Source organism: Plectropomus leopardus, chromosome 7, assembly GCF_008729295.1.
Source record: "Plectropomus leopardus isolate mb chromosome 7, YSFRI_Pleo_2.0, whole genome shotgun sequence".
NCBI classification, from domain to species: domain Eukaryota; kingdom Metazoa; phylum Chordata; class Actinopteri; order Perciformes; family Serranidae; genus Plectropomus; species Plectropomus leopardus.
The window spans coordinates 12388706-12404794 of NC_056469.1; the positions used below are offsets into that span (position 1 = coordinate 12388706).

Here is a 16089-nt window from a genome sequence, read left to right on the forward strand (position 1 = left end):
AGTTTTTCTCCTAAACTCAGGAGATAAGGAGGGAGCAAAATGAGGAGCAGTGTTACATGTATTTGACTACACTTTATGTCTGCACTAGTATGCACTGTACACCTTGTAGTTTTTTAACTGTGCGTATTTTTGTGTGGCAAAGACAAATTTTCCCATGGACAAATAAAGTAGTCTTGAATCGTGAAACATAAGCATTTAGCTCACTAGCCTGGATATAGACCCTTGTTTGTACACAAATGACAAGCTGTTCTTCATGTATTTAGACAACCTTGTTATCTATCCTATGAATAATGATCATTTTTTATCATGTCGTAACCTGTTCATATGTATATTAAATCATGGTTTAGTCTTTAAAATCACAGATCCTAAGACAACATCTTCAATTTGCACCAGCAGTTCAAAACTCAAATATTCCATTACATTGATTAAAGACCAAAACCAACAAGCTGGAACCAACAAAATGTTTGTCAGTCTTGCTGGATAAATTACTTGAATACTCAATTCATCATTGAATGACCACTTGATTGCTTAAATAATTGAATCAGTCAAAAGTAGTGACGTTTATGCATTTAGTTTGCAGTTTGTATCGTCAGTAGCTTGCAGACCCTTAGACAATATTTTCTCAGTGAACACAGTATTGGGAGATATTCAACAAAAAAAATACCAAACTGCAAATGTAAGGGTTTTAGGAGTCACTTGCAATATAGAGTTGTATTTGTCACGGCCATTAAAATGAAGTATTACCCAGTGTAGCCTTTTTTCATCTCTGTACTTTGTCATGTTTTTGTTGAAGTGTATAGGCTCATTCTGGGTTGTTAGTGTGAAGCAGTGGCCTGTAAATGACACTACTCCACAGGCACCGTCTCCTTTTACTGCTGTATGTCTGCTGTACATGCGTTGAATCCTGTTAGCACAGTCTGTCTGAGCTGCCAGCGTGCTTGTTTGTGATTTTCTGTGTGTGTGTGCGTGTGTGTGTGTGTGTGTGTCAGGAATTGTCTGCCAGTTGAGGGAAGTACAGGTAATGGATTAATATCAGAGCTGGCTCAGGCTCCCACATTGCTGTGTGGTGGCAACCTGTCATTATCACAAACACGGGCTCACACATACACAGGCTCACACACGCTCACTAGCACACATCCACATACATCTGCCAAATACAGTATACATCCAAGCACACATCCTGTCGCACTTGTCTTTCTCTCTTCCCTCCACTTTCTTTTCTTGTCTCTCTCACTTGTCACTGTGGCACACAGTGGAACTGGCCTGTGATCATCTCCAACTGCAGCTGGTTCTTGAACTTGTTCCATGCAGTTCTCTACAGTGGGACCAATACTGGGACCAGATTTCTTTGTCTTGCCAGTGTAGCTGTTTTGCTCCAAACATCAAGGAGGCAGACAGAGTGTTTTCAACGCTGTTGTCATATGAGCCATCAGGCTGTTTACCTCCTCCAAACTTAACCTTATAGTTTGCCTAAGGCAGCATGCAGGGAGGGGTTAGTGAGGGTGTACTCTGAACCCATCATCCAAACACTCATTAAACCGTACACTGCCCTTCCTCTCTGCCAGAATGGTCATCTTATTAAGTCATTTAGTTAGCATTGAGCTGTGTAATCGCACAGTGGAGACCAATGGAAAACATTTGAGTAAGTTAGTTAACAGGATATCTGACATAAACTTCTAAAAGTACAGTAAATGCCCATTTCAGAGTTGTGTGGTTCAAGAAAATCGTGTTTGACTCAAGTGTGCTTGGGTTAGGAAACAAGCTTAGTAACCCCTTTTTAAAATACAGTTGTAAACTAAAAGCAGATCATCCTCCTGCAAAAGAAAAAAAGAAAAAGGCTGTGTCTACATTTATAAATATTTACATTTATTGTAAGGTGGTGAACTCTTGTGGCCATAGCAGATATGATGAGAGTAGTCCAGAGAGCAATTGGTCAATCAAACATAGGACTTCCATCCAGGCTGCTCTTCATGTCTTATTTAAAAACAAATTTCAGTGTTGACTTACTATAACATAAGTATGCATGGTAGCTTATGTAATGATCTTAACTTACATCATGCACATTATGTAAAGCCATTTTGTCATGTGAACTCTGGACATTGAACAGAGTTTTCCTTTCACACCTTTAGCAACAACAGGGGATTGTTTGTGTCTCACCCAGTGAAAATACTTGTTTGATATAAGCAAGGTTGTAAGTCGCCTAATCGCCCACTGTGTCTCATCCTAGTCAGTTACCTGCTTTATTCACACATAGGCTTGATCAGACATTACATGTATTTGCAGTAGGGGGCTGACAGGAAAAAGTCTGGTGAATGTCCAAGCCAGTTGATTTGGAGATTTGATTCCCCCATACAGCTCCTCATGGTAATGTCAAGAAATTTCAGGTTTGCATGTTTGAAAGAGGCTTAAGTTAACTTACGTACCTGACTTAAATTACTCACTTACTTACTTATTTATTTAAAGTAAAGCCATGATTTATTCCTTAACCAACTGTTTCACAAGGTTAGATTGTAGTTACTGGATGTAACTCCAGTTTCTTGAGTACATGTGCCTGTGTTTGTATTTTCTATCAGTTTGTCGTTTTGGGAGTAACTGGCAAACAACCTATTCTATAATGTAATGTACCTGTCAAGATAGCTGATGCAACTTTAAAATGCACTCAGAACCAAATAGGACACACTCAGAGGCTTCTGTCCACCAACACTTTGTAAACCTCTTTATCTTTTTCATAGCTGTCAGTGGCTTGTGACATTTTCTCTTCCATAACATGAAAATACTGTAACTTACAGAAGGTCACTCCAGTCCTGATAATGAAACTGACTGAACTGGAGTGTTTATTGCACCGTCATCAAAGCTTACTAAAGCTGGAGCACTCACTGCTAAGAATCAGCACAGCCTGTTATCGTTATTGATACAAGCACCCGTAGTAAAACTTTGTACCGAGATCATAATGAGCACTGCTAATTACACACATCCTGCTTCCTTAATTTGATGTGCTTCCTGTTGAATCAAGATATTGGTGTGGAACTTGATGCAGGAAGAGATTATTCCAAAGGATGTGAGTTTGGTAGAAAGTCGTGTTTGATGGGTACGACTGACAGGCAGAAACTGAAAATATTTTTAGCACTATTGAATCTGTGATTACAGAAAATGACATGCAAGTCTAACATTCTTTTTTCTTTTTAAATTGTCTTGTGACCTGAGGTGACTTCTCCCTCTCTTCCTCTCTCTCTGTCTCTGCAGCAGTCCTATGCTCCTCCCCCTCCGCCCATGGCTCCGCCTAGCCCTGGCACCACAGGAGGAGGAGGTGGAGGTGGAGGAGGAGGTCATGGAGGAGGGCTAGTGGAGCAGCTCAGTAAGACCAACCTGTACATCAGAGGCCTGCCACCTGCCACCACCGACCAGGACCTCATCAAACTCTGCCAGCCGTAAGTCCTACTCTGTTCTGTTCAACTTGATGCGACCCTGTCCTTGCTCTGCAGATGCATCCTTCAGTGCAGCTGAACTCACTTCATCCCTGCTCTGCTTGGTTCAGCTTGTGGTAATTAGTCTTGCGTGAGTCCAACAGCAGCTTATAATAAGGATCAACAGTTTGCTCTTGACCTCTCTGCCCACCCCCCTCTGTGCTTCCTCAGAGGAAAAAACACAACCCAGCTGGGCCTAACCCATCCGCTCCCCTCTGCACTGGGTCATCTACACACACATGCTGCACAAGGACAGACACATACGTCATGAGACGTAAACCCCTCAATCTTGAACAGACTTGAGACATTTAGAGACATGGAAATAATTTACAGCATGGCAGGTCACTCCACTCATTCCATAATAATAGCAGTACAGTTAGACTCAATAGAAATTTAAATGCATTGAAGTTAATGCTTTGATGTAGTAAAAGCATAATTTAAATGTGATGATTTAAGTAAAAGCTATATTAATACTGATCTGCAAGTTTGGTATTGGAGCTGATTCCCCAGCAGCCATGTTACATTTGAGCAAATTCTGATCCAGTGTTTGTTCTAACCCACTGTGCTTTGGCAGCAGCAATTGTCATACACAGTTTGTGTTGAAAATGCCCCGTTGCGCTCTGTTCAAATACTATAAAACATTGAGATTGGAAGTTCCCCATGAAAACAGCATTTGACAAAAACGCTCTCACCACAAGGTCTGCTCAGTAGCTGTTCTGGAGCTTTCAATCGTTTGACTTGGTCTCCCTCAGCAGATGGAGTTTATAAAAAATAGAAGTAGACAGTAGATAAAAATGTTTTGTATAAAATTGAAGTCATTTCTCTGTTAGGTTATGATGTTTCCAATCATATTGGATACAAACAACAGATAAAAGCGAGAATTGTCTGTTGTATGATTACAAAATAGAATTTTAACCTTCAACCAAAAGCTGTGAGCAGATTTTTCACCGTTTTAACCCAAAAAGATTTATTTCATTATAATAAGCAATAATTAAAGAACTAAGAATTAAAGGTTCAGTGTGTAGGATTTTGGGGCAAGTATTGGCAGAAATTGAATATATTATTCATTTCTATGTTTTCATTAATTTATCTTAATTTGTTATCTTAAAAGGAGTTGTTTATGTGTACATATGGAGCAGGTCCCCTCCCACAGAGTCTGCCATGTTGTTCTACAGTAGCCCAGAACTGACAAATCAAACACTGGCTCTAGATAGTGCCATTGGTGTTTTTGTGTTAATTGCGTGTTTGCGTCGACTTCTGTAGTTCTCTTAAATGATTGGCACATGGGAGAAGTCTCAGTTCTGCAACTTCACCACAAGATGAGACTTTGTAATAACATTCCTAACAGATCAGAAATCACTTTTACACCAAATGGTGTGGGCAGGTCAGTGTTGATGGTTCATGGTCACAACCATGCTGGTGTAACACTAGAGGACAGTTTACTCTCACAATAATGTAGCTACCTGCTCAATGTACCTGTTTGTCCCGATAATATACTGGAAAATGATGTGGTTATCCTTTGCTCGAGTAACTTTAGCTGTTGGGGCCCTTCTCATCCTGTTCTTCTCCTTGGTGCTTAAAGTTAATCCTGCACAATTCATTCCCAACTGTCCCCATGTGGACAAACAGAGTCAACACAGAATGAAATGCAAACGATAAACCAGCTCTCCCAGAGAGGCTCTTGTTCGCCTCCAGCTATTACCTGATATCATCAAAGGTAATTGAAGAGTGATATATTGAGCTAAATATTCCACAGGTAAGGGCTTTAAATGATCTCATCAACAATTTTAATTGATCTAATTGATTTTGGAATAAAGAAAAAGGTAGATAAAAATGAAATGTGAAGACCATAACACACACACATGCACGCACGCACACACTCACACACACAAACACACACACACGTGTGCACACACACACACACACACACACACACACACACACACACACACACACACCATACCTTGCCCTTCTGTATGTCAGCTGCAGTTCAAGCCTGTTGTATTTCAGCTGAGCCCTGGAGGCGTTCTGGAGAAACAGGGTGAAAAATGGGGGCCAATAAAAGTTTCATTAGAGGCCCAGTCAGTGTGCCAAGTGGCCAGTAACATTTAGGAAAGGTCAGCGGGGGAGGGGGGGGGTGTGTGTTGTTGGGCAGCAGCCTTTGCTTGGGTTTCCAACTCTCCCCGGCTTTCAGAAATAGACTGAATGGCAGTTTCCTGTCACTCACTGACATGACATGCACACATGCGCGTGCACAAATACACACAAACAGGCGTTTCATTCATGCACACAGTCACAATGAATAACGGAAGGACAGTCCCTCGACGCTTACACACGCACACACATACACAAACAACTCAATGTCATCCTCATCCTTATTGTTACCAAGCGTGGCTTTTTTGTGTGCCAGCCCGCCCACCAGCACCATCCTCTCCCTTCCCATTCTGTCATCCTCCTCATTTCCTCTCTCCATCCTTCTCTCTCTCTCTGCCCCCCTCCCTCTCTCCCTCTCTTCCTCTCCCTCTGTCTCCGTGCCAGTTCTCAGAGTGTCAGTGAAAAGTGCTGTTGTCAGCTGACATTTCCAATCACTCCCCCGGTCGCCCAAACTATGGACACACTTTTAACGTCTGGGGACAGAGCAGAACGTGAGCGGAATCTAAAGCTGAGCACAAGGGCAATTTCTCTCTCGCTTGCTTTCACTCACACTTGTTGTGTCTCTCTCTCAACCTTACCACTGATTCACTCCTCCTATCTATCTATATATCTGTCTGTCTATCTATCTATCTATCTATCTATCTATCTATCTATCTATTTATCTATCTATCTGTCTGTCTGTCTTTACTTCATGATAGAGGGGGTGTATGAGGACAGTCAAGATTTAACTCAAAGCCACTCACAGGAGAAATCACTGAGGACGAATATAAAACATCGAATGACTTCACAATCTCTTGTTAATCCTCAGCAGCTGAGTTAGAAAAACCCAAATCTTGCTCTAAAACCTGCAGATTGGCTCATGTAAATTTGACAAGCGTCACACGAATGTCCCTGATGTTTTTGGTAGCAGCTGATTGATGCGAAAACTGAACCCTAGAAATTCTGCCCTCTTTTGAAATGTTTTATCCAGTATTTCAAACATAGATTCCATCCATCTAATTATCTGACTGTTTTGTAAGCAAAAGTAGAATACATTTAGGTAACACTGCGCAAACTTTTTGTTTGAATAGTTGTTGGTCAGTGTCAATTTTGAATATAAATACCTTGTGGTTTGAAACACTGGTGCAAAGCCAGCACTTGCCAGTGGGCAAATGGCAAAATGGCAAATTATATATTCCTTGTAAACAGAGTGGCACTGTGCTATTCTCAAACAGTGGGTCTTATTATTCAAGCTGAGTCTGATCAGAAGATTGTTGATAAAACTGCAGTGTCACTGTGTATTCTTGGAAACAGTAGTTGACAAAACAGTTACACCTAAAGGTGAATTGTTGTGGAACTTCAGATCATAACATTATCTTCAGCCAATGGAGTTTGCCCAGTTGTCACATAAAAATAAATAAATGTCTATATTTCTAAGCTCTTTAAAATAAATCAAAACAAACAAGAAGATTTCAGTCAGTTCATCTTGCATCAGTCCTTTTCATTGCAGTAAAATGTCTCAAGTGGACTGAAAAAGTGATGAATCTTTAAAATTCTAGTAGGCTACCAAAAGTTTAATTTGTATTTGCATGTAAATAATTTATGTAACAAGAGTAAAATATATTTGGTGCCCATGTATTGATATTGCCATGCAAAATATTGTGATTCTATGCTATCATTTTTTCTCCAGCTCTGGTATTTTTTAAGGGGAAGGGAGGACATATGATTTTTTTCCCAAATATTTTAAGTATTTTTTATGAATTGAATTAAAAAGCCCTATATGCCTTATGTTATTAGGTCACCCCAGTAAGCATGATACAAGTAATTTATCACACTTAGCCGGTGAACCAAAACTAACTGGAGAGTGAGGCACATGTCAATCAAATAGTCTGCACATGCCCACATAGTCCTGAGAAGAACTCTAATCTGCCACATTGAGTGAAAGCATCCTTGTCGGTGTACCTAAAGTGTGCATGGCCAATAAATAATAGTGGCTGATGTCATACATGTCAAATGGCATCACTGATCTTCTCTACAGCTCTAACTTTGTCAGATCCTGCAAGCAACATACCCCACCAGATGCAAAAGCTGCAAATCAGCAGGGTAAATCTGCCAGTATGCGTGGGGTATGTTCATCAGAGGTGCTTGCGGGATGGTCATATAATTTCAGAAACTCGCTCCTCCGACATTCTCTGTGTCATAACAGCGTCTGACAATTTCGGTAACTTTCTGAAACTGATGATACAACATTCACACCCACTTCAAGCAAAGATGAGAGAGTAAGGAGGCTTTGAACTTCTCTCTTTAGCTCTCTTTTTTCATCCCTTACACATCTATTTCTGTCACTTTTTGGGTTTATAACCGAGTCCAACACTATGAGTGCCTTCCAGGAGAGTCTGAAAGCATGCTCCATTTTCCTCATTTGAACTATTATCAAATATCGCTCCTCTCTATAATGACTGGCTTTTCACCCTGCCTGTAAGTGTGGCCGTTTGGAACAGCTATAAACACTTTTGCCTTCTGACATTGTCAACGACTTGTACAAACTAGTTCTTTCTCTAGCATAACCCGACCCTTTGCGTCAACAGTCATGTTCTTTCACCAATGCTTTGATGTCTTCACGTGTAATTTCAGTGTAATTATACTGATAAAAAGAAGCCTATATTTAGGAGTCTTTATGGAGAAGGTATTGAGCTCTCCAAAGAGTTATGGCCAGCGATGTAGAGGAGATTAAAGTCATCTAAACTCAATTTACCCTCCACTGTATATGAAATAGAGTAACTCCCCTCTTTTTAGTCTGACATATCTTTTACTGCAAAAGTTCACGTTCTACCTCACAGTATTATCGGATGAAGGGAAAATATTGATAAGAAAAAAACATCAGCTAATGTTTTTTTTTTTTTTTTTTTTAAAAAAAAGACTGTTTTTTTTTGTTAAAACTTGTGAATAGCTTCCCCACGTTATTGCACTGTAATGCCAACTCCTGTATGTACCCCTGACCAGAGTGCCTTGCAGCTGCTGATTTTGACCTCATTGAAAGCCCTTTTGGCAGATAAACTTAATGTTTCAGTGACATCCAGCTAACTTTTGAATATACAGCACCTTGCCTTTTCATCATAGAAACACACTAAGACTTCATTTCTTTATACTGGCTGAACAGGTCAAACTAGATATGGGGAATGAGTTGGAAGACTTCTGAAGCACTGCACTCGCTCAGTCCCTCCCTCTGTGTTTGTCTGAGTCTAACTGGCAGAGAGTGGGGAAAAATGAGGGAAGTGCAAAAGACAAGACAGCTGCATTGGATCCCCAATTAGGGGGATACCACACACAGAGACCAACCTGCTTGTACACTCATGCATGCACGCCCATATACACACACACTCAGACACAAACCAGTCTTAGTAAAAACACACACAGCTTACAAACACTCAGATCGTGCACATATACATAATGTATATATACACTCACAAACATCCTGGAGAGATGTAGCAATGATGCGTGTGTTTTTGTTTGTGTGTGCGTGTGTGGGTGCGGGTGCGGGTGGCAGCCCTGGCTCAGTAGACATCAAACGGCGAGCATCCATAGGCTGACGGTGCTCCACAAGGAAATGAAAACACAGATCTGACGCTGTAGGGGCCCTCTGAGGACTGTCATTAACACTTCACACACATGCAGCCAGGGTGCACACAGATTGTGTCAAGCCTGCCAAAACTGGGTGCTCTGAGTTTTGCATTGACATTCCTCCTTGAATCTCGACAGTTTGGAAAATACTGTCAATTTCAGCGGTCTTACTGTTCTTTGTGTATTGCACTTCTTGGGGGGGGGGATCAAAAGTTTGCTTTTGGCAGAGATTCTGAGGAGTTTCCGTGTATTGAGGAAGACATAGTTGGTCCTAAAAGGTCTTCTCTACTGTTCTGTAGGGCTTTGTAGCATTTCTATGAAGCCAAAGAAAGCAGAGTAAGGCTAGCCAGCTACTCCTGACGAGTACTTTGTGATATGAAAACAAGTTTGCCTTTTTACAAATATAGATACCAAGCAGGGTTAGGAGTTATCTAAGGGAAAAAAAGCTATGAATTTGAAGAATTTTACATAATAGCCTAAAAACAAACAACACAGGAAAAGTGTAAAAATCAAATGATGACATTTTCTGTTGAACTCTTGTTCTTGAGGTAAAAGCTCTGTTGTTCACACAGGGAAACAGGTTTGGGTGTAAAAGTGGTATCATCTGGATGGGAATGACTATAGCCCCTTTTATGATGCCTGTTCAAGGTGGGAATATCACACCATTATGCCGCCTCATTGCACTGTTATGCCACCCCGCTGTCTCGGCACCAAACCGGCGTCTGTGTGAAAAGGACAGCCAGCAGGACAGGACTATGGGTGGGACGGGTATGACATTTTGAGAACGTCTTTTGTCAGCACATTCTCACCCCAACTCATCACATGTCGCAGTTGTGTCAGTGGACCTCCATGTGTATCTATAACCTTTTAGGTATCTGTCTGCGTCTGCTGTTTACGCTTCAGGATGCTGCTACCATGATGTTAAAAAATGCACATGGTGAGATGATGCAGCGCGTGGTTATGTATAGATAACAGGAGCACATGGCAACCAATGCTGGACTGTCAGCACATGCTGGGTACAGGTGGATAGGTTTAGATTTAAAAAACATCACATTTAGACTGGAAGCGAACACCAAAATTCTGCATGAAAGTCGTTTGTTTTTGGAACCCATACACCATACTTCCTTGTCCACTTACTTGTCCACCCTATAGGCACCATTATGCTCTCTACACACTCCTTATGCAACAGATTCCGTCGCAAGTGACACCATCCCTGCGTGTATCATGTGGAGACATCAGGTGCTGTCAGCCGGCGTAAAATAACAACACGACCGATTCTGTCCGGCTGTGTTCTCACCTGACACTGTCCAGTGCTGTTTCATGTGCACATATGCCAAAAGAACTGACAATGCATCGCTATTGTGCGAGTTTGGAATAAAAACGGACTGGTTATGTTTGCGACCCAACGCCGGGACATTGAAAAAGCAGCTTTTAACAGTTCAAAAAAGAACAACAGCGGCTCTAAATTGTGCAAATTGGGAGAAATATTGGGTCAGGGAGCTCCTTGACCTCTGAGCAAAAGACGAGATCACCCACCGTATAACAGGGACAGTAACTGATTATTGTTGCCGTCTTATGCCATTATTATTGTTTAGATAGCACTGACGACACATATGTTCTATGTCACACTAAAGGCCAACACTGTTGTTTTAAATGCCTGGCCTGTCACGTCGCTTTTGCTTCCCCAGTGCATACAGGCTATCTAAAATCACACACTGGAGCGGCATGATGTTGCCGGTTCTGTGTCAAAATGTAAAGGCACAAAGGAAGGGATATATAGTCATAGCAGCTCTATAGTGTGATCTCTGAGTAAAAGGGGCTAATGGCAAATATTTTCAACTTGGGGAAGAATGGGAAGACATAAAATATGAGTCAACTGAGCAGACTAGAAATAACCTTTCATCTCATGTGATCCTGTTTATAAAATGACACCAAATATGCCTCTTTATATTTAGAAATCAGGGATGAGAAAAGTTTGGTTACAGAACTACAGATCCAGCTGTGGTTTTGATCACTTTGTCAAACATGTTGGAAAATTGCTCCTCTGTTACTTCTCTCTTCACCCCTATTATGGACTCTGTAGTCACGATTTGCATCCAATGGAAAAAAATGACACACTCAGAACGGATTCACTCACTGTTTCTTTGGCACAACAGCGAGTAAGGAAGTGCTAACCCTAACCATCTGGCTCCTTGTAATCCTTTGTTGTTATTTTGTAAGTATTTGGATAGTTTTTATGAGTTTCTCGTGTGTCATAGCCATTGGGTCAAGTGCAGGTCGATGTTACTTCAACTCGCTCCAGCTTCTGCTGGAATCAGTGAAATGGCTCCAGTTGGGACGTAGACAGGACAGGACATTCTGCACTTTTCCTCTCCTTTCATTCCCTTAATTCATCATCTGATCTATTATCATTGCATTCTTCCATTTCTTCACCACAATAGCAGATCGCTGTAGCTGTCGGATAAAATGGAATTTTACTACTAAATGAAAGCCAAAAGGAGAGTACCATTTTTTGATGGCGCAGTCAGTGTTGCTGTAATTTGACATTTCCCAAAGGCCATGGTGTCATCCTTCTCTCCTCTCCTCTTCTTGTTTTGCTTTTCAGTCTGGCTAAGTTGTGTATCTAGAGAACGGACAGGTGGATTTATACTCATACGTCACAGGCATTGATCTGCGGATAACACGCACACAAACACAACCACGCAGGAAATATACGCTGTATTTGTTTTCCACTTTGTGACAACTGTGAACATATTTTTTCAAGATTCATAATGTGTCAGGCCAGGTGCCTCTCTCTTTGTCTTTCTCACTGTCTTTCTTTTACATGCGCGCACACACACACACACACAAACAAACAGTCTGGAAATGTTTCACTTTTCTGCCGGGAAAAATAACCTGCCAAAACACCGATGGTGCATGAGATCTTTGTCATGCATTCATACTCACTCAACAGGCATATTCACTCATGCGCTGTAGATGTTTACACACACACACACACACACACACACACATGCACACACACACACACACACACACACAAAAACACAGACACTAAGTTTGAATCACACTGAGTCTGAAGTCAAGAAAGAGCTGGGTAATGCCAGATGGTGTGTGTAATGTGTGTGATTACCGCTTTGGTGTTTTTGATCTGCGATGTTGCCTCGCGCGTGCGTCTGCATGTGTGTTTGTCTTTGCGTATGTGTGTGGGCGATTAGTCCTGCCTTGTTTTTTTCAGAGTGTTTTCTACGTCTGCAACAGTTGGATTTCTACCCAAAACCGCGGGCCAAAGACCTTGTTTACCACCAGACATGACTTTGTAAAAAAAAAAAACAAAAAGAAAGACACAAAGGGACAAACATTAAATTTGGTGGATTTGTAAATAGCCTAAAAATATCTTAAACTGCAGGAAGATGTATGAAAATTGAGCATTGTCTGAGAAAGTGCTGCTTTTCTTTCTACCAATTTCAAGATCATAAGCTGCGTAGCTGTCATGTTATGTGTGATAGCAGGCTTTTAAAGCCTTTTTTCTGTCTTTATTTCTAAAGTCTCCTGTCCCAATAGAGTTTGATGTGAAGCTGTCAGGCGAGCGAGTCTCTGTTCTCGTCTTCTTACTGACAGAAGCAGTTGGCTGACAGAGACTCTCCTGATGGTGACAACTAAATGATCTCTTCTTTATTAAACACCTCTTACTATCTCCCTATCGCTCCCTGACTACTTCACTTCCTCCTCGCCTTCAGTGTCTCTTTTTATCTTTTGACTGACTGCTCTCCCTCTCCTCATCTATTTCTCATTCCTCCGAGTCTCTCCCTCTCTCTCCCCCTCCCTTCGCTTTATTCACCCTCTCGGCTCGTAACCTCCTACACTGTCTCCTCTCCTGATTTCTCTATCCTCTCTGTCTCCCTCTTTTCTCAAAAAGGGAAGAGGGAATATGCTTCCCTCCCTCACCTGTGGCCATCAGCCAGTCAGCTCGCCAGTCAGCCAGCTTGTCGGTCTGTCAATCTGTTTGATAGTCACTCAGCCAGCCAGTCAGTCATTGTGCAGCAGTGTTAAAACATTAATTAAAAAGTGTCATCCACAGAGCTAGGCAGTGATCCAGGCTGATCTCAGCGATCCAAGCTCTCTGTCTCAGTCTTTTTCTCCCTCCCCCCTCCTCACTGTCTCCTTTTTTTCCCTCTCTCCTCGTACCTTCTCTGCCTCTTTCTCAGTTTTCTGTTTTCTCGCTCCTCTCCTTCCAGGAGGACTGAAAGACCAGGCTGATAAGAAACATTATTAACTTCTCTCTGAGAACAGAGAGCTGGAGAATAGAAGTGGGATGAAGGGGGAAATAAGGGACGGAGACAAAGAGAGAGGCAGAGGTGTCAAATGTAAGAAAGAGAGTAAGGTAGCGAAATGGACATACATTCAAAGTTGGCAGAGGGAACAGATAGAGAGAGGTATGGAGGCTGTCTGTCTTTCTTATAGCCCCTCCAAGCAGGACTGGGTGCCATACAGATGTCTAGTTATTATCATCATTTATGAGACAGTGCTGTCTGTGTTCTGACGCCTGCGGGTAAGATTTGGAACCGATAATGGCAGAACGGACAGATAGAAGAATAGATAGAAAATTTAACTGTGATAAGGTGGAGTCTCCTGGGCATAACCTGAGAAACTGTGTTATGGTCAGACTTTTACAGAATACAGAATTTTATTTTAATGTATCATATTGGAGTCAAACTTTGTGGAAATATCTGTAAAATTACACCTAAAAATATTGTCTTAGAGAGAATAAACATTTCTTAAGTCGAGGCGAGACTTTTGCAATATTGATTCCCTTTTCACCTTCAAATCCTGTTTGAAAACACATCTTTTTAGGCATGCATAATGGTCTGATCTGTTGGTCACACACACATTGAAATCTGCGCTGATAATGCAGTTTTTAATAATGACTTTGTCTATTTGATTCACTTATTATTGTATATTACTGCTTTGTTTGACTTAATGGTCTATGGATACACTGTTGTTTGTTTTTAACAGTGTCTTGTAAGGTGTCCTTGAAAGGTCCCTTAAATAAATGAAATACATTATTATTATTTAGACACAACTTTGTTACACTCAGGCATAATGGTGTTTTGGGCCTAATGCTAAAGCTAGCATGGTAACAAGCTCACTCTGACAAGGCAAATGACTGATGTTTAGCAAGTATCATGTTGACCATATTCCCCATCTCTATTTAGCATTCAATGTTTACTAATTGGCACTAAACACTTAACAAAGCAGAGGCTGATGGGAATGTCAGTAGTTTTGCCAAAATTTTGACGCGAACTGCCGATCCATAAATCCTTAAAGGCACTGAATTCATTAATATAAAAATAAGGCCTTAACGGGTAATAAAATTTCTTAAATCTGGGGGGGTCACAAAAGTTATTAAGATTTACCTTCTGGGGATCCTGAACGTCTCTATATTTTATGGTGATCAAGTTGTTGAAATATTTCTTAACCAAAGTGGTGGATCGACAGACTCACAGACCTACATTACCACGTTGCAGCCATGCAGCATGCAAAAGACTCAAAGATATTGCTCCAGCTGTTAAAAATAGCAAAACTCATTTAATGTCTAATCAGAATTTTTCATTGTTATTTTTACAGATATGGGAAGATTGTGTCAACAAAGGCCATCCTAGACAAGAACACCAATCAATGCAAAGGTGAGTGGGAATCCATCGCATCCAGTCGAGTTATTTGTAGCCCTCCAAAGTCACCATACACTTCACAAACTCACATTCCGATATGAGATTTGCATCTGGAAAACATCAGTTGAGAATTTATAAAACTTGGCAGCGTACAGGAAGACCAATCAGTGGACTGTGAGGAGTGGTTTTGTTGTTATATATCCCTTCCTCTTGTACTTCTCTGCATCCCCAATTAATCAGTCCAAAGGTTTTTATAATGGGCTCAAATTTCTGTCATCAGACGGTGTGACGTCAAATTAAAACAAATTACTTCAACTTGTGCTGCATGTACTGTTGTGCAAAGTCCATATGTTTGCCTCAGAATTGTGTATCTAGCTGTGTGGTAATAGCATGGGTTTACACACTATATACAACACAACAGTATTGACTGCTAAAATGACCATGTCATCCTTTAATCGACCTACATGATGCACAGCTAGAGTACCTTTATTTTGTTTAACTTGTCTATGATGACAATTTCAGGATTGTGCCCTAATGATACTCCGAGTTAAGCAGCTTTTGAAAGCAAGATGTTGGCATTGTTGTCATTGGCCAAATCCAAACGGAGAACACCATACAATAGCTACAATGTGTTTCAAATACTCTCTGTGGTGAATGAGGCTCACTCAAGTGTCTCCTGATGAGGGTGCTGCTTGATTGTTGGAGTGGTTGGAACAAAGCACTAATCAATATGATTGTAGTCGTCTGCTTTTGAAGAGGCACACAAGAGCATGTGTTCAGCATGATTGCCGCTCATCTGCCAGGTCTGTACTCAAAGGTATACTGACATGGTTTGGGACAACAGCACAAATGCCCTGTAATCAGCGCATCAGCCTCAATAGTATGAGTGAAGGAAAAGCCCGTCTGATTGATAGCGATGGCAGCGGTGTTGATGCAAATTCAAAGACTTCATCTGTTGTGATTACTCAGGATAAAATATTTTGAGCAAATGATTTCCGTCGTGCCCGTCTCGACATTATAACAGGAACACCAAACTTCATTGAATCTTCTCTGAAAACTCTTTTACTTTAGTTATTATCTTGGATCTTTTTAAATACCTAGTTATATAAATCTTAAAAACTTCATAATTCCAGTACCTGCATTGGCATCACATAATCAAATATTGCTTTGAGCTCTCAAAGCATATTGAAATGCCTGTCCTG

The 16089-nt window shown here is 41.1% G+C and overlaps 1 protein-coding gene across 2 annotated transcripts in view; it reads left to right on the forward strand.

Moving 5' to 3' along the window:
• LOC121945586 (RNA-binding motif, single-stranded-interacting protein 3-like) overlaps nt 1-16089 on the forward strand; it is a 142060-nt gene that overhangs the window by 40750 nt on the left and 85221 nt on the right. Inside the window, exons 2-3 of one of the 2 annotated variants that reach the window (XM_042489832.1) lie at nt 3244-3428; nt 14844-14902. In XM_042489832.1, the coding sequence (XP_042345766.1) occupies nt 3244-3428; nt 14844-14902 (244 nt within the window). The remainder of the gene's footprint in view (nt 1-3243; nt 3429-14843; nt 14903-16089) is intronic. The other variant, XM_042489833.1, reaches the window with a different exon arrangement.